Genomic DNA, 22,068 nt, shown 5'->3' on the forward strand with positions numbered 1-22,068 from the left:
TGTTTGTCTCTACCAAATTCATTGAATATGCCGTCTAATCTCATGTCAAGTGGATATTGGCATGAGATTAAGCGACTCTAAACAAAATATATCGGTTTTGGGAGGAAGACGATGATGATGGTGGGCCGTTTAAGCGACAAATTAAACCATTCACAAATGACACCAAAGTCGAATGGCCTGTATTATATTGACATTTGTGTGAGGGATAACAAGGACAAAAAAAGAGGGAAATTGAAGATCTTATTAGCAAACTCATTATCCTGACTCCTGAGTGAGCACCATTCATGTCTCTAACCCGTCCAAACCAAAATAAAAAAGAGAAAAAAAAAAGTAAGTAATGAGAAAGAAGGAAAAGTCATCATCCCTATTATAGTAGTATATGTAACCGATGCTTTTAAATTTGTAATGCAGGAGTTGGTGTGGCACTAGAATATATATTGACCCTTAACCAAACAGAGAACTTTACCAAACAAGAAAACTACCAGCACGGTCCATATCGTAAACATAAAGACATTTGATTAGAGACTATTTCAAGAAATATATAAGTGTTGGGGAGACTTGACTATCAGAAAATTAAAAAAAAAAGAAGTGGGAAGACGAGGCCAAAAGCTAAAGAAGTGGTCTCGTCCCCGTCTACCGGTCTACAATTACAAAAGCCAAAAGGTGATTACTGTTGAGTGATGAACATCCACACCAGGACCAGGACCAGGTCCAGTCTCAGTCTCAGTCTCTGTGTGGGCCTTCCTCAATGTTCCTCTTTCAATTTCGATTTCTTCGCTGGACTGCTAACGACTCACATGAACAATGTCTTTATTTCTTTACCCTTTACTACTGGGTCCTTCACTATAGAAGAGTGGCAATTGTATTGTGAAGTAAGTCAGCGTAATTGATGGAGTGTAATCTGGCCGGTCCTATCTGTCAACGATTTTGTCTTTGGCTGGAGCAAGAGGTGCCTGAAACGGAGAAGAAAACGAGTAATCTCCGGGGAGGAACCCGGTAAGAATGCTCCGAAGCTCAAGTTAGTATTTCCTCAAAGGCAAGATAAAAAACCAGATGGCGCAAAGTTATCACATACCTCTGCACTTCTGCCAGTTCGGGTGTCATCACCTCTGCTGGGGCAGATAACCGCCACTGCTCTCTTTGTCGGAGCCATCTCTGTGATTGGAAGTGGCGATAGCAGGTGGCCGTGGAAGTGCGGCTGTCAAGCGTCAGATCCTAAGTCAGTCAAGTGCGCCGCCTCAGCATACGGACTCTTTTGGTGTCAGGTCAGGTACGGTTGTTCAGTTCGGCGTCCTGGAGACGAGGTGCTGGAGTGGTGTGTGAGGTGAAGTCTTGAGTTCGGATAGAGGTGTGGCCCGAACTGCCCTGGGGTGGGCCAGTTCGGGTTGTTGCCCTTTGCGCTCCTCGTAAGGCTCGGGGTCAAAGGGAGAGTTCGGGCTCCTTTTGGGGAGCTCGAACCACTGGTTCCTCCTCTCAGAGCTTGCGCCTTGAGCGTACTATCGTGCCGAGCTATTGCTTCTGCCACGTGTTGAGTGGTCAAGAGGTCGGGCCAAATCTTTCTTCATCAATTGCCCCCCACTCCTCGCGCTAAGGGGCTTGCCCTGGTGCGGGGAGTTCGCGAGGTGGCAGGTGGATTTGACCCGTACTTCAAACTGGTTGACTGATAGCGCGAAGTGCGCGTTCGTCAGGAGATTTCCGGGTTTCTCGAGTGCCAAAAAGCCAGGAAACGTGTCAATCTGTCTTTAAATGCTGGGAGACGTGACAACACGCGTTATTTCAAAATTTAAAAAATGCACCGCTGGGAGACGTGACAGCCGGCATTTCAAATTTGAAAAACGTGTCGCTGTCGCCTTTAATGCGGGGAGACGTGCCCCGGCGCTGCTTCAGTTTCAAAAGACGTGCGGCTAGTCACGTCTCGGTCTTAGGAGGCGTGCAGTCAGCTTGATTGTGGGCCGTTGGATTTGCCTCGATCAGAACCGTCGGTTTTCGGTCACTGTGGGTATAAATAGTGGGGGACCCCAGTCGCTTTTCATTGCCATTCTCCTGCGTTTGCTTCTTGAGCTCGCGTCCATGTTTTTGCTCGCGTCAACCTTCCGTAGTCCGTTTGCTTTTTCCGGGTGAGTCAATACTTTCTTCCGGGTATTCTTTTCCTCCCGATGTCTAGCTCAAACAGCTTAGACAGTTCTTCGAGGGGGTCAGATGCAGGTTCTACGAACCGAGCTGCATCCCCCGACAACCTTAGTGAACCCGAGGTAGAGCTCGAGGAGGAGCTCGAGGAAGAGTTCAAACCCATAGGCCGAGTCGCCTCGGGTAGTTTGGCGTCCTCCTCCCGTCGAGGTCGAACGTTAGACAAGTTTGGGCCCTCAACCATGACGCCTGAGGGGCTTTACTCCCTTATCACCCAGTTCAACCTGCCTAGGGAGTACACTTACTTTATACCGTTGAGCGACTTCCCTTGGGAACATGGTCCCGACGAGATCATGATATTCTGGGAGCAGCTTGTCACTGGGTTGCGCCTACCTTTCCACACCCTCATCGTCGAGGTTATGAACCACTTCGGCGTTACCGTCGGCCTGCTCCACCCGATTCTATCCGTAATTTGGTTGGGATTATCTCCCTCTTTTGCGAACAGATTTTGCCTTTAGACCTAGAGATCTTTTCTTACATTCTAATGCTTAAGAAGCAAGCGGGTCCCCTTTCCGGGCGTAGGTGGGCGTACTACCTGTCTCCTCGCCCGGGGTTCAAGCTTTTACACGATCTTCCCAACAAGGTCCCGGCGTAGAAATGGGACTACTTTGGGGTGCGAAGTGCAATGGGGTGGCCGTTCCAAATCGGGTAGGGGATGGCTGCCCCCAATGCCGGTGTTACGCTAGATAGGGAGACGGCGAAGGGCCTCCGGGAATGGGCCCGGCTTGGGCTAAAATGCCACCCTTATCTGACGGAGGCCAAGCTCATCTAGGCCGGCCTGAGTTCCGGTAGGTTCCTTGCTCAGAGGCTTGCCTTTTGTTTTGCTTTCCGTTCTTTCGTTTTCTTGATGTCGAGTTTTTTTTGCAGGTGTGATGGACGCATGAAAGACTCGCGGTGGGAACCTGTTTCATTACATGAAGAGGAGGAACCGAGTTGCCAAACGGACTCGTGTCAAACTGCCCCGAGATGCGGAGCTCGAGGTACCGTGCTACCCGCCAGTGGATCTGCCCAGGGAGCTCGAGATGGCCCCTCTAGTACAAGAAGCGGTAGGGGCTCCTTACGCCGAGGCTACTTATACGGCTCCTCCTTACATTGAGACTGCTTATACGCGAGTTGGGCCTTCAGGCTCGGGAGGCCAGGGCGAGTTCAGGAGCGTGTTGTCGCCGAACCGCGCTCTTCAAAAAAATAGGGAGGCCGTTTACCCTGAGGAGGTCGCGGTGTGGACCGATCTTCCTTTGAACCATGTAGCCGGGCGTGCTGCCTCTTATGCCATGGTGGTAAGTCAGCGACTTCTTGTCGGGCTCCTTGTCATTACCTTTCTTGCTTGAACATTCTCGTTATTTTTCTTTTTGGTAGGTGAACTCCTCCATCCATGCCTTAGTGGCCCAAGCAGAAAGGAGCTCGAGGCGGGCACGAGCTGCCGAAGAGGCTTCCCGCACTGCCGAAGCGGCTTCTCGCTACACAGGCCAGGCTGGCGAGGTCTCAGAGAGACACCGAGGCCATGGGAGTGGTGGTGAAGCACATGGCGGACCTGAGGCTGGACTTGCAGCATCAGGTCGAATACTTTCAAGAGGATATTAGGGAGAGGACAGAGATCTTTTCTCAGGGCATCGAGGATGCCAAGAAGAAGGCCATTGAAGACTATATTGCCTCGCCACGCTTTGACGACCTGATGGTGGGCTCGTACAAAAGGGGTTTTAAACTGAGCCGGTAGATGATCAGGAATACGTACCCCGAGCTCAACATCAACGCCATAACTACTTCACGCATTACTCAGGAGATGGCCAACGCGGCTGATGGTGAACCGGATTTTGAGGATGAGGCAGGACCCTCGGGTATCGTTGACGTGCCTTCCGAGGGTGAGGACTGAGATTTGTCGGACTGCTGGATTTTTTTTTTTTGGAATGTAAATAGAGTAGTTTGTAATGAAACGTTCTTTTGATTAAGTTGTTGTCACCCTCTTTTCTCCGAACTGACTATATTGCCAAACTGACCATATGCCTCTGATGATGAGATGTCGAGGTCCTTATTGGTTTGTTGTTTTCACTTTGCCTGTCAGCTTGGTGTTAGCATTTTGCTTTTGCGTGCCCATGCCGAAGGGGTGATTAAGTCTTATGGTATCAAGGTCCTAGTTAACTCATCATTCTAGCCCTCAGGCTGTGATAGCGACTCCTAGTCCACTTCGCTTGGTAATTTATAGGTAGTATCGTCGTAAGTTAACGACGTTTCACGCTCGGGGTACTTGTTTGCCCTCTAATGTTTCGAGCTCGTATGCTCCCCCGAGCGCTCTTTATTCGGTAGGGCCCTTCCCAATTCGGTCCAAGTTTGCCCATGCCGGGCTTGGGTGCCATGATCTTACAGAGAACTAGGTTGCCGACGCGGAAGTTCCTCTTTTTTACTCTAGCATTGTAGTACCGAGCTAATCTTTGCTAGTAAGTTGCGGTCCGGATGTACACGAGGTCTCTTACCTCGTCCAGTAGGTGGAGGTTGGTACGTAGCTCGTCTCCGTTTGTCTGATCGTCATATGCTTCTAGTCGCAATGTAGGTACTTCGATCTTCGCCGGGATTACCGCTTCAGTGCCATAGGTGAGATTAAAGGGGGCCTCTCCCGTGGTGGGTTTTTTCCATAGTTCGGTGAGCCCATAGAACACTTGGTAGCTCGTCCGTCCACAACCCTTTAGCTCAGTCTAGTCGCGCTTTCAGTTTGCGGACGATAGTTTTGTTCATCATTTCTGTTTGACCATTTGCCTGCGGGTGCGCGACCGATGCGAAGTTCTGCCGAATCCCTATATCTTGGCACCATTCCTGAAACTTGATGTCCTCGAACTGCTTGCCATTGTCGGAGATCAGTACCCGAGGTAACCCGAAGAGACATACTATGTTCTTCCAAAAGAAGTTCTGTACGTTTCGAGCTGTAACTATTGCAAGAGGTTCAGCTTCTACCCACTTTGTGAAGTAATCTACTGCCACCACTAGGAACTTCCTCCCACCTGTTGCTGGCGGGAATGGCCCCAGGAGGTCGATGCCCCATTGTGCAAAGGGCCATGGACTGGTGAGATACTTGAGGTCGGCGGCAGGCTGATGGTGGATATTGGCATGGTTCTGACACTTATCGCATTTTCTGACGATCTCGACGGCCTCTGCCTTCATCGTTGGCCAGTAGTACCCTTGTCGAAGTGCCTTCTGGGCGAGGGCACTGCCCCCCAAGTGTCCGCCGCACAGACCTTCATGAGTGTCTTGGAGTACGAGCTCGACTTTGGCAGGTCGCAAGCAACGCAGGTAGGGGAGCATGTAGGACTGTCGGTACAGCCATTTGTCTATTATGACATATATGGCTGCTTGGCGCTGCACCCTTCTGGCTGCATTGTGGTCCGTAGGGAGGGTCTCATCTAGCAAGAAGCTCGCGAGTGGGTCTATCCAGCTCGGCTCTGCTTCAAGGACGGGAGCGACCTCCTCTGCCCCACCGAGAATGCAAGGCTGAGGTAAGTCCTCTATGTTCACGATTTTCATGGCGTTGTGACTGATGCTGACTAACCGGGACAGGGCGTCGGCCTCAGTGTTCTCTGACCTCGGGATTTGCTTGATGAAGTGTGACTGGAAGTTGAGTAGAGCCTCGTTTACTTTTGCCAAGTAGGCGATCATAGTTAGCTCGCGTGCTTCGTATTCGCCCGTAACCTGCTTGACCACAAGCTGGGAATCGCTGCAGATAACTATGTGTTTCGCTTTTACCTTTTGCGCTAGGGCCAACCCGGCTATCAATGCCTCATACTCCACCTCATTGTTAGATGCCGCGAACTCAAAGCGTAGCGCGTATTCCAATTTCGTGCTACCCGGGCCGCGCAGGACTATTCCAGCCCCGCTGCGCGTTTGGCCTAACTAGGAGAGATGCCACCCTGGCTGCTACCTCACGGGGTTCGGACTCTATTGGCCTGGGAGCTCCGGGGCTCACCCAAACTGGGGACCTCAGGCTCAACCGACCTAGGGACTTCGAGGCTGAACGTGCACTTGGTGATAAAATCTGCTAAGGCTTGGGCCTTAATAGCAGTTCGTGGCTTATACTGGAGGTTGTACTCGTTGAGCTCGGTAGCCCACTTCGTCAGTCGACTGGAAGCCTCGGGCTTGAGTAAGACTTGGCTCAGAGGTTTGTTAGTCAAGACGATGATAGTGTGAGCCTGGAAATATGGGCGGAGTTTCCGAGCTGCAATTATCAGTGCGTATGCCAGCTTTTCTATCTGCGGATATCTCGTCTTTGCTCCCTACAGAATTTTACTAACATAACAGATGGGTCGTTGGACCCGATCTACTTCTTTTATTAGTACCGAACTGACCACCTCGTCGCTTGCCGAGTGGTACAATTCTAAGACCTCGCCCTCCTTGGGCCTGGTTAAGATTGGCACACTAGCGAGGTAGTTCTTTAGCTCGTCGAACGCGAGGTGGCAGTCTCGGGTCCATTCGAACCCTTTGCCTTTAATTGCTTTAAAGAAAGGCAGGCAGCGGTCTGCCGACTTGGACATGAAGCGGCTCAGAGCGGCTATGCGGCCATTTAGCCTCTGAACCTCTTTTACTTTTCGGGGTGGTCTCATATCTAGGATGACCTTTATCTTGTCCGGGTTGCCTCAATACCGTGCCGGTTGATGATGCACCCTAGGAACTTACCCGAGGTGACTTCGAAGACACACTTGTTTGGGTTCAGTTTCATGCTAAATTGACGCAGAATTTGGAAGACAGAATCTAAGTCTTGTATTAATTCATGCGAAAACTATGTCTTGACAACCATGTCATCTACATAACATTCTATCATCGTGCCAATTAAGGGCTGAAACAACTTATTCACAAGTCTTTGGAAGGTCGCCCCAGCATTCTTCAGTCCGAAGGGCATGACCTTGTAGCAGTACAGGCCGAACTCGGTTATGAAGGTGGTTTTTTCCTCATCGGACTGGTCCATCTTGATTTGGTTGTAGCCCGAGTAGGCGTCCACGAAGCTTTGCAACTCATGTCCCGAGGTTGCGTCCACTAGGCGGTCAATTCTGGGGAGGGGGAAGCAATCTTGCGGGCAAGCTCGGTTCAGGTCGGTGTAGTCGACGCACATGTGCCACTTGCCGTTTGCCTTTTTTACCAGCACTGGGTTGGCTACCCAGCTCGAGTAATGAACTTCCCTTATGAAGTCTGCTACGAGGAGCTTTTCGACCTTCTCGTCGACCGCCCTCCAGCGCTCTGGGCCTAAGTTGCGTTTCTTCTATCTAATGGGTCTGACTACAGGGTCAGTATTAAGTTTGTGAGTTATAAGGCTGGGGTCAATACCGGGCATGTCGGCCGTGGACCATGCAAAAATATCTAAATTTTGAAGTAAGAAACTCACCAGTTCGGTTCGTAGAGGTTCCTGGACGGAAGCACCGATCTGTAGTGTCCGAGTCAGGTCCACAGCTGAAGTTGGGATTGCGACCGTTTCTTTTGTGGGCGAAGCTCGTTATTCGCCTTTCTCCGTAGGCCGCTCCCGTTCGACGTCGTCGGCCACCTTGGTTTTTCCCTTCAGGGTGGCAACATAGCACTTGCGGGACTCAAGCTGGTCGCCCCGCGCTACCCCCACACCGAAGTTTGTAGGAAACTTCATTGCCAAGTAGTAGGTGGAGACCACTGCCCGTAGGACATGAGTGATTGGCCGCCCTATTATGGCATTGTATGGGGAGGGGGTTGCGACCACCAGGAAATCGTGGTTGAGTCTGACCGCACAGGGCCATGTGTCGACTTCCACAGGTACTGTTATTTTCCCGAGGGGCCTGACTTCCTCTCCCCTGAAGCCCACCAGAGGAGTGTTTGCGGGCTTCAACTCGCTTTTCTGCAACTGAAGCTGGTCAAACGCTAACTTGAAGAGAATGTCCGCCGAGCTGCCTGAATCAACAAGTACGCGCCTGACTTCGAAGTCGTAGATCCTTAGTTTTATGACAAGCGCATCATCGTGGGGGTAGTGGACCCCTCGCGCATCGTCTTCCGTGAAGAAAATCGGTTCCTCCGTCTTCGGCCTCTTCGGAGGGTTTTGTTCTTCTCGGGCAGCTTCGCGAACTGACGCCCGGGCCGCTGCCGAAGTACAACCCGCTACCACCGAACCTCCCACTATCATGTGGATGGTTCCCCGAACTGGCCTCTCTTCCGGAGGCTGCCTTTGCGATGGTTCGGCCGGTCTGCTGCTGGACTCGGGGGCATCCTTACCGCGCTCCCCTTGCCGACCTGTCTTATTATTATTATGCTGTACAAAATTTCTCAAGTACCCACGACGGATGAGTCCCTCTATCTCGTCCCGGAGATTATTACAATGTTCGGTACTATGACCGTGGTCTCTATGGAAACTGTAGTACAAGTTTTTGTTCCTCTCGTTTGGGTTCCCTTTTAGGCGAGGTGGCCATTTTACGTACGGGGCATCTTTGATCGTCATCAAGATCTCAGCCCGCTTCGCGTTTAAGGGTGTGTAGTCCGTCCGAGCTGCTAAGGGAGCTCGGAACGGATGGCTCGGCTTCGTCTCCCAGGTTGGATTTTTCCTTCTTCTGTCATCTGGGTTGGAGGGCTCGCCTTCCTTCTTCCTTTTCTCGATTCCGCTTTCGGTCCTTTGGTTGATCTCCTCCTCTGTTCTCATGAATTTATTCGCGAGCTTGAGGAATTCAGCTACGGTCGCGGGCTGGCTAACTACCATATGCCACTTGAACTCCTTATGTGTCATTCCTCTCTTGGCTGCCGCGAGCTGCACCGCGGGGGCCAGTCGTGGTATCTGCAAGCACGCATCATTGAACCGCTCGATGTAGCCCCGGATGGACTCTTCTTCCCTCCGGACTACTCCGAAGATGCTCTCCTCGGTTCTGGGGCACCGCTTGTTGGTAACGAAGTGCGCGGTGAAGACCTGCATGAACTGGGTCATGCTTCTTACTAATCCAGGGGCCAGGTTCTTGTACTAGGTGCGGGCCACCCCTCTGAAGGTGGTTGTGAAGGCCACGCACATGCATGATTCACTGGCCCTTGCCAGGTGCATTTGGGACTGGAAGGCATCGACGTGGTCGTTGGGGTCGAAGGACCCATTATACTAGTCTAAAGGGGGGAGTTTGAAATCTCTAGGCATGGGGATTGCAAGGAGTTCTGATGAGAGGGGGGAAGGGACTGAGAGAATAGGGGCGGCTTTTACCTCGTTCGAGCTTGTCTCTTCTTTACCTTGGAGCTCGGGCAAGACACGGGTGGTAGTTCGACGACTTCGCCGACGTCTTCGTTGCTGAGTGGGCCTGGTACTGGCGCTGCTGGCCTCTGTGTTGCCGAGCTCGATGGGCCCAGACTGTTGGTAGTCCGCCACTAGGACGCTGAATCGGTTCTCTGTGGGCGGGAGCTCAGACTTGGAGTGTCGAGGTGTTGACTTGGCGGGCGAGGTTCCCGACTCGCCGGCGAGTTGCGAGGCGGGGGTGATTTTTCTTTCTCCCCGGCTCGGGGATGAGGCCTGGCTCTTAGGGGGGTTCTGAAGTTGGGAGGCTTCTCCTCGTTGATGGCGTCCGCCCTGAGGGGAGGGCTTAACCGGCTTTGGAGCGGGGTGCCGAGGTGGAAGCTGTAGTTGGTTCAGAGGCAGTTGGGGGAACTGCTGCTGATAGTGATACTGAGAGATGTGGGGTAGTACTTGGTGCTGCTGGAGCTGATGCTGCTGGAATTGCTGCATTTGGGCTTGCATTGCCCGCATGCACTGCATCAAGTCATCAAACTGGTTTTGGCTAGTCGCCAGGGGGACAACAGTTGGTTCGGTAAAGGTTGTCTCGATAGGGAGGGGAAGGGGGACGTTCATGGTGGGAAGGTTCACAGGCGCCACTGTTCGTGGCGCATTCAGGCTGGGGATCCCATCCACCGAAAGGGGGATGGTGAACTGTCCGATGCACACCACGGGGACTTGAAGTTGTTCCTCGGTGGCGTTCATCTCCATGCTACATCCGACATTGCTGGAAGAAGCCATGAGTGTTGGGGTTTCTTGGAAAAAAAGGGGTTATGAGAGTTTTAGAGGGAGGCTTTTAGAAGCGTTTTCCCACAGACTGTGCCAATTGATGGAGTGCATTCCGGCCGGTCCTAACTGTCAACGATCTTGCCTCTGGTTGGAGCAAGAGGTGCCTGAAACGGAGAAGAAAGCGAGTAATCTTCGGGGAGGAACCCGGTAAGAGTGCTTCGAAGCTCAAGTTAGTATTTCCTCAAAGGCAAGATAAAAAACCAGATGGCGCAAAGTTATCACATACCTCTGCACTTCTGCCAGTTCGGGTGTCATCACCTCTGCTGGGGCAGACAACCGCCACTGCTCTCTTTGTCGGAGCCATCTCTGTGACTGGAGGTGGCGGTGGCAGGTGGTCGTTGAAGTGCGGCTATCAAGTGTCAGATCCTAAGTCAGTTAGGTGCGCCGCCTTAGGATACAGACTCCTTTGGTGTCAGGTCAGGTACGGTTGTTCAGTTCGGCGTCCTGGAGATGAAGTGCTGGAGTGGTGTGCGAGGTAAAGTCTTGAGTTCGGATAGAGGTGTGGCCCGAACTGCCCTGGGGCGGGCCAGTTCACAATTCGGGCCAGTTCGGGTTGTTGCCCTTTGCGCTCCTCATAAGGCTCGAGGTCAAAGGGAGAGTTCGGGCTCCTTTTAGGGAGCTCGGACCGCTGGTCCTCCTCTCGGAGCTCACGCCTTGAGCGTACTGCTGTGCCGAACTATTGCTTATGCCACGTAATGATGCTAACTACTTAATTACATGTTTTTACTTTCCTTACTTTTATTTTATGACCTGCATCATCCTTATAATACATGTTGGAGAACAGAAAATGATGGACATGGACATGAAGGGCCATCGATGTCGGGTCGGTGGTGGAGAGTTCACATCAGCGCCGCACAAGTAACACGAGCATAATTCTTTGGTAGCTAATAAGTTTTGTTCCAGTGCAGGTTGTTTGCATTTGGATCAAGATGAAACCAGAATTCTCATAAAAAAATATTTCATTTTTTTTTACAATATTAATTATTATTTCTTCTTTTTTATTTCCCATGAATTCTTGTTGTGCCCTCTTATCGATTTTTCTTTCTTAATGTCTGTCTTAAGACCTGCATTTAAGAAATTAAGCTTCATAAATACAAATATATGTGTGTAGGTTTTAGTAATCAAGGTGTGAATTTTAAGAAACCTATTCAAACTGATTTACTTCCATTACTTTAGACTCAGTTTGAAAGGAGTATAAATACAAATAGATGGAACAAAATCTTATATTTTTTATTATTTTATATATATATTCACACTTTATATATTTATATTTATGAGCCTTAGAATAGAAATACAATAAAAACAAAGTATAAATCAATTCACAGAGAAGAATATGGAGAAGGAGATTCCTCAAAATGGTTCTATCATTGGACGGCTTATTTTATTTCTTCCTCAACCTTATTGACTCAAAAGCCTGCGGGCTGCAGGTATCCAATGAAGCAAATAAGACGAAATGAAGAGTTATTCAATTATGTCGTGATTTCGATCAGTTTTACCCGCACACCATACAAAGCAATCTCTGTTGGGAAGGGTTGAACTTGAAATTGTAATAGGAGTATAGTAGATAGAAGAATAGATAATTAATTAAATGAACCCCCAGCTTTGGTAAAGTTCTTTTTAACAAAATGACAGTTAATATATGTTATTTTTGAATCTCTAAAATCCATTTTGAAGTAGTTGGGTATAAACCTGGATAAAAAGAAAGTCTCTTGGGAAACACTTACTCAGACGATTGGATTGAAGTTGGGTTCAACTTCAAGGTTAAAAAATATATATGAACCTGATTTAATTTTGGGTTGGGTTGGGTTAGGATTGAGTCTTTACCCCAACCGAAATCCCACATATGCGCCCTTTTATAGTTTTATGTATAATAATGCTATTGTGAATTTAGATCTGATTCAAGAAAATAAGAAAATATTAATTCATTAATTTCTGGTTCAAGAAAATAAAAGAATATAAATAAATTGGGACAAGATGAAGTCAATTCTCATCGGGCTTTACTATGGTTGGGATTCAAGAATTCGGGTTGGATTAGGGGTGACTTCAACGGGACCTAAATTGGACCGATTAATCCTAATCCTATGGTCGGATGGAGTATGGCCTAAATTTGACCAAAATTGGCTGATACCAAGTTTAGATATGCTACCAATACTGTTATTACTGTCCCAATAAGTCATTACAGTTGAATGTTGGTAACATCTCTCCATCAATGAGAAGGTGAGTTTTCCAATGTGCGCAGTTGCAGAGGCATGTTGCGTTGGGAGTGTTTTGTTGGTAGCAGATCCTTGCGGTTGATATATAGGTAGAATACAAGGTTGTAAGTTTGGATTGGCTTCCAACATACAATCCCAACCAGTCATTGCTACCATACATCCCATGAATGATAAGGGAGATGTATTCCTTTTGGTTCACGGGAATGGCCTATTCTGATTCTAAGATAGATTCAGAATTCCATTTTCATTGCAAATATAATAGATGAAATTACAGCGGCGCCCCATAGCGCATCTCAATCATATATTGGGAGCATCTCTCAATGATTTTGATTCTAACTCGTGCGGCTGCATTGGCCTGTTGGAACAGACGGGAGCGTTTAGTTGGTAGCATATGCGGATTGCAGCTTAGCCGCAGGGATTGTGTAAAACGCTGTCGTCACTGTCCATGAGTTCCACTTCCATCCCCATCAAGCAAAAACAAGCCCTTGTTTTATTTATTTATTTATTTTTATTGGCGTTCACTCTCCTTTGCCGTCGTTGCGAAATTGCAAATACCTGGGTCGGAAGGCGGGAAAGGGATCCCCGAATCCAAGGCTCAGCTTTGTAAAGGCACGATGAAGCTCCAACAGCTACCAAGGAGTCCTGCAGCGATGGCCATGAAAAACGGTCTACTTGTGAGGGCATTTTCAAACTCTTCTATGGTATTCATCACTCATCATTCTTCACCTTAAAGATTTGTTCTGCGATCAATATTTTCTGAATTATTTTCTTACCCAAAATCATATACATGTTGACATGTATGTACTGTGTATCCTCCATTCTGTCTCCATCTTTTTTTAATGCCTTTTCTTATTCTCCTAACCATTCTACAGAAAACAAAGAAATGGTTATGACTGACTTATCTAAAGCTAGGATTTCATTTAGACTGGGAAGTCACGACCATGACTTCAGTTCATCTGGGAAGTCGAGTTTAAGGACTTGTAGAGAAGATAGCTATAGAAAGTAAAAGAAAAGAGTAAGGTTCTCTTCATGCATGCGCTGAAGATGTCTTGATGATTGGAAAGTTTCATCAAATAGTAGCTCCAGAGAGGAAAACCATGACCCGAAATGTCAATAGATTAAACGAAAGCAAGATGGTGTTCAGGCCATTCTTGGATGAATATCCTATTGATGTTGCCTTGTTAGTAAGGGTGTCAATGGACCGGCTTTGGATTGGACCTCATCCAGTCCAACATCAATTTGGACGGATTGGATGAACCAACAAGACATATTGGATTGGACCAATCCGGTCCAAAATATTTATTAGATTGGATTGGACCTGGTCTGTCCATAATAAATTTAGATTGGATTGGGTTGGATTAAGTCAATATATGGTCCATTGATATAAGATAAGAATATAGGTGTCAATGGACTAGGTTTGGATTGAAACCAATCTAAATCAAAACGAATTTGAACAGATTAGATGATCCAGACATTGAATTGGACCGATCCAAAATGGTCCAAAATATTCATTGGATTGGATTGGACCTGGTCCATTTATAATGAACTCACATTGGACTGGATCAGATTGGACCAAATCCAGTCCAATTGACACCCCTACTTGTTAGTTCATATACTCTTTGGATATGTTTTATCATTTATGATGACAACTTGATGGTTTTTAAATCCCAATTGTTTTATTTGGTGGTGACTTTTCAAATTTCATTAATTATGATGAAGAAATAAAAACATATATAAATAAAAGAACGGGATTATAAAAAGGTGACAAGCATCTTAGAAGCAATTTAGGCTAGCAAAATCCACAATGCTTATATTTTCATACGGTTATGTTTTTCCTACTGGTACCCCCCCCCCCCCCCCCCCCAATACGACTAATTCCTAGGCATGCACTCATGCCCTCTCTTGCCATTGCCAATGCATCAGGTTGTTTGCTTTCTGATATCAACCTCAGCATCCTAACCATGTTGAGGTTGGGTTATGGGTTTGTCAAATTGTGGCCAGGATTTGAAGCTTAGTCTAAAAGTACCCGCATTTCTATCAGTGTCTTTTTGGTATGTCTGTATGGGCCAATATTCTTTGCATAACAAAAATATGCCAATATCCTTTTCAACATAATTTTGAGTTTCCATTGAACGATGGTGCTCTTTGCCTTGATTCATGTCAAAGTTTTATTAACACTTGAGCTTTATCAGCTCATTTCTTTATTGCCTTTATGTCCGTCTTGCACATCGTTATATGTTTTTTTTTTTTCTTTTGCAGTTGTTTAATGGCCATGCTTCAATTTAGGGTTTTAAGTATTTGGTGTCTATCTTTCATGTCAAAGTTTTATTAACACTTGAGCTTTATCAATACATTTCTTTATTGCCTTTATGTCCATCTTGCAGATCCTATATGTTTTTTTTTTTTCTTTTGTAGTTGTTTAATGGCCATGCTTCAATTTAGGGTTTTAAGTATTGGTGTCTATCTTTGACATGCTTCGTCCATGTAAATGATACCACCTATTTGGCTATTTTGCTACATTGAGGGGTCTTGTGGATGATTCAAACTGACCATCAGAGAGGGGGCCCAGTGGATTAGCCACATGTTCAATCCCGCATCTATTTAAACCCTATATGGCTATACCCAACCTTGTATTGGAGTCTTGGTCAATGTATTATGGCCTTCAGTATTTTCAATTCTTTAATGTAGAAGTTTCATAAAGAGAGGTTCCTTTTGAACATATGGTAGGTCTTTTGGCCATAATTTTTTTTCCATGAATCAAGGGTGGGAAGAGGAATATAGAGACTCCTTTTGAGCTCCTAAATAATTTTTTACCTTGTGGAAAATTCATTGGTTGTTTTGGGGATATTGCTGTACACCTATGTTGACTCTGATAGAATTATTATTCTAAGATGTAACTAACAGTTGACAAAATGTTTACTTTCACCAGGGCACCCCCAAGCTGAAGCAGTGTGGTAAAGCCTTTATTTCAGATTTGCTTGATAGAAGATGGGCACTGCTCAGTCCAGATACTAAAATTCATCAAATAAGATTATCAGGTATTCAAATACAGCATGGAGCAGAACCATTTGTCAACTTTTCCTTTTCAAACAATACAGCGCCACCTTTAGTTGATGACTCAATGGAAAAGAACGACCAAGATCCATTCTTTTATGTTCTTAGGGATGATTTATTGCATCCCTTGGTGAATGGTAATAAAGCAAGGAAACTGGATACATTACTTCCGCTTGTTGAAGATCATTCAGTCACTGATGTGGTAAGATTTTATTTACCTTGGTGCTTAAATTGTGGATTAGAATATCTTCTCCATGGTTTAAAGTATCGGGGCGTATTGTATCGTATCTTTTGAAAACGATACGGTCCGAAACGCCTGTTTCCAGGTGTTTCGGATCCCCAATTTTTTTAATAATAAAAAGCATGCTAAAAGCTTCCCAAAAAACCAAAATTTGGAAAAAAAACTAAAAAAAATAGAGTTTCGGCCGTTTCTAAGTGCTGATACGATACGGCCGAAACTCGTATTGTATCGATACTTTGAATCTTGATCTTTTCTAAGCTTCAAAACATTCTCTTCTCCCCTCACTTTCTTAGACCTTTATGGGTACATATATATAGATATACATATACATGTGCGCATGCATACACACCTTTGCACCCTTCTTCAAGGAAACCTACAGACCCATACCAGCCATGGAATTTTTGATGCCTGAAAAGTGTATGTTTCACTAACCATAATTCTTTACTCTTCCACATTTCTTGGATAGCACATATATAGGAAAAGGAGCAAGATAAGTTAAGGTATTACCGTATTAGGCAGTTATGCACATCATGTAATGCTGTTCCTGGCGCATTATATCCAGTAAAATGTGGATTTCACTTCCTAAAACGTGTTATGAATAAAACACCTACTTTATTTTGTATTGAAACAGACACCACTACCAAGTAATTTTCATTGTGTTTTAGGCACATCCAGGTCCAAGTAACACACTGTTCGGACATTTCTTAGGTTACATGTGGAGGTTGTCAAAGTGCACATGCAGCAGCTGTTGGTAGGGATTTGATGCAGTTACTTTGGAAAATTTTCTGAAACCATATTCCCTTGAGAAACCTTACGTTTATTCAGTACAACAAGACCTAAAGTAGTTTCTGGTTGAAGATTGACTTTGCATGTTGTTTAGCTGTTTCTTGTGCAGAGAGAGGATTAAGGTCACATTTACTTCTGCGGGGAGAACAGCCTGAAGTTGTGACAGGATACAATCTGATATCGACAATGTATGGAGACACTACATACATTCCAAGACATCTATACACAAAGAGGGAAGAAATGCTAAAAGGGCATGCTGATTTGGTAGCTGGTAGCAGTGGTTCTGTTGTATGGCTCAGTGATATTCTGAAAACATCTTTGGTTTCTTGTAGTTCTGAGGAAGGAAGTTTTGTACAAGCAAATGCTTTCCAAAGGAACTTCACATTGCTTGAACCTGAAAAGCGCCCAAGAAAGGTTGTTATTGTTAATGAAGGTGCAGGGGATGCCATTGCACTGCTAGGTAGGTTGAGTTCTAATATCTTTGGGATTAAGTGTTAATATGTGTGTGCATGGGTTTAATGTCTATGCATATGTTAATATGGCATACATGCATGTGCATACAAATCCAACTCTTTTCCCTTTTCAATATAAAGTGTGAAAAAATGTTTGTTGCCCTTTGGGGATCAGAAATCGTTTATAAATATACATGTTTATAAGTGTTTTTATCCCTTTCAAGCAATCAGGTCTGTTATTTCAGTTAAACTGTTGGAAAGGTTATGCTAAGAGTTTTCAATTCCTATTTTATCCCTTTTAGGCAAAGGCATCTATTAGTTCTGTTAAACTATTGGAACCTTTATAGGATGGGAGTTACATTTTCTGTGAAATGTCCTGTCCCATTCAATTCCGGATTGGAATTCCCTTTATATGCCTTTTATGAAGTTAGGGCATTGGTGGAAATATGGGTATCCGTAGAATTTTACATAAAAAGGAATATGTTTTTGTTTAGTTCTTCCTTTCTTGTTATACAACTTCATAATCATGCCAAAAACTGGTTTTCTTTTGGCCTTTGAACATGAATTTCCCAAAAGGGAAACAACATTTGATTTTCCTTATAAAAAAAGACATTTGATTTTTAAAACAGCTTCTCTCTGACAGGTATCATTCGCCTTGTTGAGTATCTTTCACAAACTCATTTATTTGGAAGAGACCAACCAATGAAATTTATTGTAGATGCTGGTACTGGTACAACAGCCATTGGTTTAGGGCTTGGAGCCATATGTTTAGGGTATGTTTCAGTTTGTTAAATATATTTTGCATTGAAACTTGAAGAATTTTTGGATAAGCAGAGTTTCTATAGAATCATCCAAAAGAGCATCAAGCAGCCTAACAATTCATGTTTTCTGTCAGTTTGCCATGGGAAGTAATTGCAGTGATGCTGGCTGATACTATTGAAGGCTACAGGAAACAGGAAAAGCGATTGATATCTGAGTTCAAGATGCTTTGTTCTGTACACCTTGTTGATCATCCACTAAATGAAGTTGATGGTGGCATTGTTAATTGGGTAGAACGCAGTCATCCAAGAAAGTAAGTAAAGTGTCTTCATCACCATCACTCATTTATGTATAATCTAGAGTTTCTTCTCAGCACTTTCATATATGCTTAGTGTTATGCCTTCTGAAGTCTATGCCATCCATGTATTGTTTAGAAAACATCAAATTTTCCATGATTGCCATATATATTTATTTATCAAATAATAAAAGCCCATGATCAATTATCCAGTTGTGGTAAAGAAATAAAAAAAAAAAATCCTGTTGTGGTAAAGAAATAAAAAAATCCAGTTGTGGTAAAGAAATAAAAAAAATACCCAGTTGTGGTAAACATTGATATCAATCATGTCCATGTGATGCACATTCATTTGTTGATTTAAGTATCAAACACAGTGGTTAGAAGCATCTCTCTTTCTAGGAAAATTAGGAACTGGCTGTTATAGTTAACATAGAATCTTGCTTATATCAGGTACTTTGATTTTGGTGTAAACTTTTGTTCATGTGGAAGTGGATTTAATTCATGTTATTTAATAGAAGTTGACTGATTATAGAATTATGAAAACCAAGGAAATGCTGTGAAAATGTTTGAAATGATAAAGCTTCAGAAAAGATTTAGTAGGCAATAACAGAGTTAATGATTCTGGTGTACAACCAAAACAACTATTTAAAATAGGAAACATAAAATATAGTAAGTGATGTATGTCATTGCAGTTTATTAAGGTAATGCATCCTATTCACAAAATCGGTTGAAGTTTTCAAATATTTTTAGTCCATTGGTTTATGGTTTTGACAGAATGTCTCTTTTTATTCTTTCTCCATAATTCTCATTTTAGAGTTTTGGTTGGAATATTTTCACATTTTAATCAAATTCATGTATTTTTATGCTATGGTTGTGGTATTGGATCAGAGCAATCAAAACTTACTGGAGTTTGGCAAAAAGTTAGAGAAGTTTGACCTAAACCAAGGTTCAAAATAGTGATACGCCCCAATACAGCAGAAGGGTGTATTGATGCTTTGAGCCTTACATTTTATTATTATTTTTTAGTTTTTTTTTTCAAAAATTCAGGATTATGCCTATTTTTATATGCTTTAATCATTAAAAAACACCTTTAAATAGGTGTATTGGAGGGTGTCTAATTTATGTGGTTGAACCTTGTTTTTTCTCATTTAAGGGGCTAAATTTTGATGATGAATTTTATTTTATTTTATTCTCTTGCTTTGCCTTGAAAGAGAAGTGCACTTCACTGGCAAATTGAATGCCTAGGACATGCATGTCTAGTGTGTGAGTATGCAGCTTGGAAATGCAGTAAATTTCCAGAAAATCATACTTATGACATGTTTCTTTCTCCAAGTAAATTTTGGTATTCAAATTGGTGAATTACCTTAGACCGCCCATGTAACTGTCATATGCTACTAGTGGAATTTCAAGCCATTTAAGCTCAATATGTTTTAACTGGAAAATATGCTCACTGATTAGTGTTGGATAAACTGTTTCCTGACATTATGTTTTACCATATCTGATTTAAGCCATCCCTTTTGCTTTTTTCCCTCTCTCAGTTACATGATAAGAAGCAGTCTATTGAGTGAATTACAGCAGAATACAACAATGAAAAATACAATTCCTACTCCCTACATCCAAAGAGATTAGGGTGAGGAAACCACAGTGCAGTGCAACATACAAATCAAAAGATAAATTGGAAGAATTTGATATATATCACTCCGTGGGCCTAACACCCCCCAATACAAACTTTCTTACCCACTCTGGGTAGGCTGTTTGCCAGGCTGTTGACAGACATTGCAATCTAGCTGAATGAGCAGTTCAATATATGCCAATGGTCTTGAACAAGTCGTGCAATACTGTCCATACTGTTCTTTCTGCTTTAAATTCTAGTTTGAATGAGCAGCTCAAACTATTTGTTATTTTATCTCTCTTATATATGCTTTGTGACTCTGAATGGCTTTGAACAAGTCTTGCAATACTGTCCATACTGTTCTTTTTGCCTTAAATTCTAGACTCTGACTATGTGAAATGATGAATGACATTATACAGATTCTTTGAGATCTCTCTCCTTTCTCTGTTAGTTAAATTGAAAATTTCTCCATATGTTTTTAATCTTTCAAGTATGTTTCTTATTCTCCAGTAAATAGTAGTTCGGAGTACTCAAATTATTTATGCAATGATACTTGGTTGAGATGATGCATTTGCTTTGACATTCTCTTGTGAAGTTTTCTACCTTAGGAGAAGATTTAGTGTTTTTTTCCAGATTCGGCAATGTCTTGAAGGGAGAAGTAGAGGCGTGCAGAAGAATTGCCAAGCAAACTGGTATTTTAGTGGATCCCATCTACACCTTGGCCGCTTGGGAACATGCATCACTCCTCTGTCAGGAGGAAACCAAAGGGGGTGCCAAAGTGGTAATGCTTCACACTGGGGGTACACTTGGCATGTTTGGATTGGCACAAAGATACAAATCTTACTTCCGGAGACTTGAGGGGCAGTTCCCATTTCCTATTGTATAGAGAAAACCTTAAATCTCATTGTATCACATATAAAGTTATGGCATGTTGAGTTCATATTCTGTCCATTTAAACACTTGCACCAATGTCTATTGTAATATATAATCTTGGAATGAATGGACTTTGTTATTGGAATTGAAGGCCTTGGTCACATTTGAATAATTGAATGTGATGGGCATTAGTTTCCAGTTCAATTCCATGGTTGGCATACTTGGGAAGAACATGGGAAATCTATATCTTTTGCTTTCGAAATCTATGCCATACTTTGGTCTCCTTTTCGTTGGGACAGTGCAACATTGTCCAGCAGTTTACTATTAAGTTCAGTTTAACTACTGGATAAGACATCATTGCCAACTTACCATGTCTGTGGAAACTGGAAACGAGTAGTGTCGATTGAGAATTTGAGATCCTGCTTGTAGCATCATATCTACGTGGAGCCTTTATCATGTGGCTTATCTGGTGTGCAAGAAACGGCCTCGTATTCATAGGGGTCCATTTCAACCCAGGTTCCATCATTGTCCGTGTCCAAGCTATGGTGGATAATGTTTTGGCTTCTGTTGATATGAGAGTGGTTCTGAAATCGAAGCTTGCATGTAGAGCCCGTTCGTTGGTCTAAGCCACCAGAGGGTGTGATTAAGATGAATGTTGATGGAGCCGTTGGTCCCTCATCTTCGGATGCAGGCACTGTCATCTCTCATCAGCAACAGTTTGGGAGAGAATGTCTCTATGCAAGGGCGGTACCTTTCCGGTGTGAGCCTCCCATTATAGAAGAGGCTTTGGCTCCTTTAAGAGGGGTTGGAGTTTGCTTTGGAAGTGGGGGTGTTTCACATTTTTGTTGAAAGCGATGCTCTCTCCTTGTTTGTTGGTGGATTCTTTAGAGCCAAGGTGGGAATTCGGATTTCATCCTCCAAAATCCATTCTCACTAGGGGTGCTTACAGTTCGGTTAACCGAATCATGGGCATTTTTTGGAAACCGAATTGGTCTTATCAGTTTTCACATTTTCTGAACTGAAACCAAACTGGTACCACCGGTTAATCAATTGGTAGGTTCAGTTTTTTACCAATTTGATTCTTCGGTTTTTTATATTTATAACATATAGTATATATATAATATTGTAATATATTATATATTATAAATAGATAATTATAAATATAATATATAGATAATATGTGACGTATATTAAAAATATATATAATATACTGATTGGTTTGGCTAACTGCATCTTTTGGTTCAGTTTTTTGATTTTTTATGAGCACCCCTAATCTTCACAGCCCTTACAGCCGTGCATTGAGAATATTCCATACTTGTATGTTATGAGATATTCCTAACAATACATAGGTGCAAAGGTTGTGAGGATGAAATCAAATTCCCATGGTGGTCCATGAGCATTTTGGTTGTTAAGTACAAACACCTCTTGCAATGCTTATCTGAGTTCTCAGTATCTCATGCGCCTAGAATTGCAAACGAAGAGGCACATTTAGTTGCAAAATTTTCTCCCTTGTTCCCGGGTGAAAACTGAAAATCTTGTCTCTTGTCCTTGATTTTCTTCATGAGACTATTGGAGA

The 22,068-nt window shown here is 44.0% G+C and overlaps 1 protein-coding gene across 4 annotated transcripts; it reads left to right on the forward strand.

The window, feature by feature from the left end:
* The first annotated feature begins 12,872 nt into the window (after positions 1–12,872).
* Positions 12,873–20,637, forward strand: LOC104593017 (Pyridoxal-5'-phosphate-dependent enzyme family protein). Of its 4 annotated transcripts, none has more exons than XM_010252635.3 (7): positions 12,873–13,121; positions 15,350–15,676; positions 16,424–16,466; positions 16,596–16,961; positions 17,597–17,726; positions 17,849–18,025; positions 20,253–20,637. In XM_010252635.3, the coding sequence occupies exons 1-7, from the start codon at positions 13,035–13,037 to the stop codon at positions 20,503–20,505; spliced, it is 1,383 nt and encodes a 460-aa protein (XP_010250937.1). In that variant the 5' UTR covers positions 12,873–13,034; the 3' UTR covers positions 20,506–20,637. The 4 variants fall into 4 exon arrangements, with proteins under 4 accessions (XP_010250937.1, XP_010250939.1, XP_088757615.1 ...); XM_010252637.3 differs by having other exon boundaries at positions 12,897–13,121; positions 20,240–20,637; XM_088901489.1 differs by having other exon boundaries at positions 12,897–13,121; positions 16,611–16,961.
* The last annotated feature ends 1,431 nt before the right edge of the window (positions 20,638–22,068 follow it).

The sequence above is a fragment of the Nelumbo nucifera genome, chromosome 3, assembly GCF_055504915.1.
Source record: "Nelumbo nucifera cultivar China Antique chromosome 3, China Antique-T2T, whole genome shotgun sequence".
Taxonomy (NCBI): Eukaryota; Viridiplantae; Streptophyta; class Magnoliopsida; order Proteales; family Nelumbonaceae; genus Nelumbo; species Nelumbo nucifera.

Excerpts from the sequence above, each read along its gene's own strand:
- LOC104593017 (XM_010252635.3), top strand. The coding sequence starts at position 13,035 with ATGAAGCTCCAACAGCTACCAAGGAGTCCTGCAGCGATGGCCATGAAA. Across the intron at positions 13,122-15,349 it reads CATTTTCAAACTCTTCTATG|GGCACCCCCAAGCTGAAGCA; the intron begins GTATTCATCACT and ends TACTTTCACCAG. Across the intron at positions 16,467-16,595 it reads TGCACATGCAGCAGCTGTTG|CTGTTTCTTGTGCAGAGAGA; the intron begins GTAGGGATTTGA and ends CATGTTGTTTAG.